This window comes from Enhydra lutris, unplaced genomic scaffold (assembly GCF_002288905.1).
Source record: "Enhydra lutris kenyoni isolate GAN:26980312 unplaced genomic scaffold, ASM228890v2 scaffoldscaffold68, whole genome shotgun sequence".
Classification (NCBI taxonomy): Eukaryota; Metazoa; Chordata; class Mammalia; order Carnivora; family Mustelidae; genus Enhydra; species Enhydra lutris.
Window position 1 is genome coordinate 9332824 of NW_019154152.1, and position 4125 is coordinate 9336948.

General features: G+C 35.2%; 1 protein-coding gene across 1 annotated transcript; it reads right to left on the minus strand.

Moving 5' to 3' along the window:
* Positions 1-1740: 1740 nt before the first annotated feature.
* On the minus strand, positions 1741-2691 carry LOC111159603 (olfactory receptor 52A5-like). The gene has a single exon (XM_022522141.1). The coding sequence runs from the start codon at positions 2689-2691 to the stop codon at positions 1741-1743; it is 951 nt and encodes a 316-aa protein (XP_022377849.1).
* Positions 2692-4125: the final 1434 nt, after the last annotated feature.

Sequence of the window (4125 nt, forward strand, 5' to 3'; positions counted from 1 at the left end):
ACACCAGTTTTCCCTAGATTGTGTTAACAGCTGCCAAGTAGATATCTGAACTAGGGAGATTCATTTTGTAAATTAAACATTAACATAAGGAGATTTTATGACTGTGTTTCTCCCCCTAAACCGTGCTTCAAAAGTCCTTATGTCAGCGAATACCACGCTAAGTCAATGAAATCAGTAAAAGTCAGTCCAAGTCATTGAGTATTAATTAAGTGTCACATATATGACAAAAGGTTAATTGATGCTACATGATAAATATTAAGTTATTAGGCATCCAGTGTAATACCCAAAACGATACATACATTTTTATATAGTATGGTTTGAACTGCACAGACTGCTATGGATTACAAAGAATAACACTGAGCCCAAAAGGAAACCTCAATTAAGTCATCCTGAGAAAGATATCAAAAATGTTGGACTTAATCCTACAGAAGGAAGATTCTGCCAATATAGGAATCAGAGACAGAGGCTCCAGGGAGAGGATATACCATAATGAGTGTGAAGGGTAAAAGTAACAGAAATGGATGTATCTCTTGAAGAGAATAGTGTCTTAAAAGGAAGAAAATAAATGTCCAATTGGAAAAATTCTGACTTTGGCACTATACAGATTACTGATCATCTCTGCAATTAAAGAGAAGTGTAATGTAAATGGTAAAAATCCCACACAATTTGGTGTGCAGCAGATGATTAGTTCTCCATGTGAAAAATTTACTCCAAAGTCCAAACACATAAATATAATGAAACTGTTACTTTTTGCCCTCATAGAATCTGACACTATACTTCATCAACCACACAGAATGTGAATGTCAGGTTTACGTGAAAGAACATGATACAAAAATACACTAACCAGGAGGTAGTAGATAGAATGAGAGAGAAGGTCCAAATCCATGTTCCATATTGTTGTATCATTAAGCCATAGTCATGAATCTCCCTACATAGTTGTTGTTATCAGCCTGCACCTGACTTTTACATTTAGATTTTTTATTTGATGTATCTATAAAGTTATAAAACTTGCTATTTAAAATATTATTTTACTTCTTTGTAGGGTCTTACAACAAAATTAGTGAGTATGCTCACTGCTAATCATTCCATATTTATTTCATTTGTCTTCCATTCAAATTTCTCTATTAGAATTTAATTTACATTAAGAAATCTATTATATATGCCCCTATAGTAGTCTGTGTGAAATATTTTGTGGGGAAAGAAGAAACTATGATTACATTTTGGTGCACAAATTAAAAATCTCAATCTCCACTTAATGCTTAATTCATGGTCACTTAGTAAAGAATTTTGGGATGATGAAGTGTGATCATAAATGATAGTAGATAAACGACAGAATTAGTTTCATATACACTAGAATTATAATATATTGAATTTCTTGTGTAGTAGGAAAAAAATCACTTGATGTTTTTAAACAGAGGCCAAAATATTAACATTTAATTTGATTTAAGAAATATTTGTCTTAGTGACAAAGAGCTGATTGAGCTTCAAAAATTTATTCATGATTTTTGTCATCTATGTCATGTGTGGACTAGATATGATGAGCTCTGCCTGTTTCAACTAACTTTGTTCCAAAACAAGTGAAAATTTAAAAATAAGAGTCAGAGCTTTACTGTCTTGAATGCAAAACTATGACTACATATTTTTTTACACAATGAACTTGAGAAGGCCTAAACTTTCACCAACATTTTTTCACTATTTTGTGGTTGTTGCTGTTGTTATTTGATATGAGATAGTGAAAAATCAAGATGGATCCTTAGAGTAGAAAATCTTGGACATCCGATCTTGAATCTGTTTGCTCTTTTCCCCATATACAATAGGATTGAGCAAAGGAGGGACAAGCAGATAAAGGTTGGACAGAAGAATATGAATGTAGGGTGGAATATGGAATCCAAACCTGTGTGTAAAGAAGGAGAAGAAAGCCAGTAGATAAAACTCGAGGAAGACACAAATATGGGCAATGCAGGTATTGAAGGCTTTGAGCCTAGCTTCCCTCTGAGGAAGACTGAAGACAGTTAGAAATATTTGGATGTAAGAGAGTGTGATGAAGACTATGTCAAATCCAAGTATAGTGAAAGCCACAAAGAGACCATAGATTTTGTTGATTCGAATGTCTTCTGCTGCCAACTTCACGATGGCCATGTGCTCACAGTATGAATGGGAGACCACAGTGGTCCGGTAGTGTTTCAGCCGACATTTGATGAGGATGAGACACGGAGCTGCAAAGAGGGCTGCTCTGAGCGTCACTCCAACCCCAATCTGAGTGAGAAGTTGGTGGGTAAAGATGGTTGCATGTCTCAGGGGATCACAGATGGCCACATAGCGGTCCAGGGCCATGGCCAGCAGAATTCCTGATTCAATGCACTGGAAGGTGTGGATGAGCCACATCTGAAAGAGACAAGCATCGAAGTATATTCTTGGCAGATGAAACCAGAATATTCCTAGCATTTTGGGTAGGATGCAGGTACTGAGAGCAATGTCTGTTGCTCCAAGCATTGCCAGGAAGAGATACATGGGCTCATGGAGGCTGCGTTCAGATCTGATGATGACCAGGAGCAGGGAATTTCCAAATAGAGCAGTGATGTACATGGCACAGAAAGGAATTCCAATCCAGAACTGCACAGACTCCAATCCAGGGATCCCGATCAGTGTCAGCAGCGAGGGCATGAAGACTGTGCCACTGAGATTAATCATGTTGGCTTAGAGAACCCTGGTTCAGAGCTTCTGGTTCAAAGTGGCAGTATGTGTTTAGCGTCTGTCCTCTGTTTTCTCTTCTCACCTAGATACTTACAAACAGAGGCTGAATATGGTTTCACTGGCATTTTGTCCGACCTACTCCTTTTTGGATAGGGCAACTGAGTGGGTCCAGAAATGCAGATAGTCTCCTTGGTTGATTTATTTCACATTCCTATTGTCTTTTCTGTCTTTTCAGCACCCTCTCCCATGTTTGTTCTCTCCTTTTCTGTCTCTGACTTTGTCTCTGTGCTTCTGTCTGTCTGTTTCTCTCTTTCACACACACACAGGCACATATATATACTTATATACTAACAGACATCTGCGTTCTCACTATTGAGAGAAAACACATTTCTGTTAATATTAAAGTATTTCTATTAGGGTTTTATGTTGTCAGTTTAAAACTGTCCCACTGAATATAATTTTGGTTTTTATTGTTAATAGGATATGGGTATTTAACTGATATGTTACCTATATATTCTCTATTTGTGTCCAACCTAAGAAGCATTTAGTGAAGTGGTCAAGCAGACAGCCATGAAAGGAATACACACTGTTCCAGGTGCTATAGTAATCACTGGGTTAAATACTAACTTATAAGTGAGGAGTCTTAATGTCAAGGAGACAATACTAGAAAATGCCATATTACAAATGTTAAAAACACAGGTAACAAGCATACAGAAGTGGTGTCACACAGTATTTAGACTCCATCTATATTTCCGAAGTGGGAATTTTCCTCCAGAAACGTGAATTAAATTAGGTATTTTAGAGGGAGAAAATAAATATGACACATGAATGGAAATTTCTTATGAATTCTTTAAACCACAAGTTTTGACATGGGAGAAGTCTTTCTTGATAAAATAATGTTCAAAAAGTAAAAGTTTCTTTCTATTTATTTCTCATAAAATTTTCTATTATTAAAATCTGTTTAGTTAATAATAACTTTATTTGAAAATATTTACATGAAAAATTAATCTTAATCATTATTATTTTAGTAAAATACACCAGAAATTATGAAAATGAGGAATAGAAATATTTCAAGTGCACTGCAATATTGAATAGATAATTCTATTTCTTCAGTGGGATTCAATTTAGGAATATATAAACCTTTAATAAAAATGACCAGTTTTCATATATTTACTCTTAATATAAGTGCTATTCAAAACATACAGTCTAACTATTCTTTGCTCCAAGACAATGGGGTAGAATGGCTCCCAGTTCTTACTAAATGTAATATTGGAGAAATTTTAAAAAATGAGGCTTTCTTGAACAAGGTGATACACAAATGTATTAAAATAATAGAATACATTGAAATTATTTGGAATTACACCTTCAGTGAAAGTGTGGTGATTTGCCATATCCCTAATGCATTTATCTCCTATTGTATTTCTTCTTCTA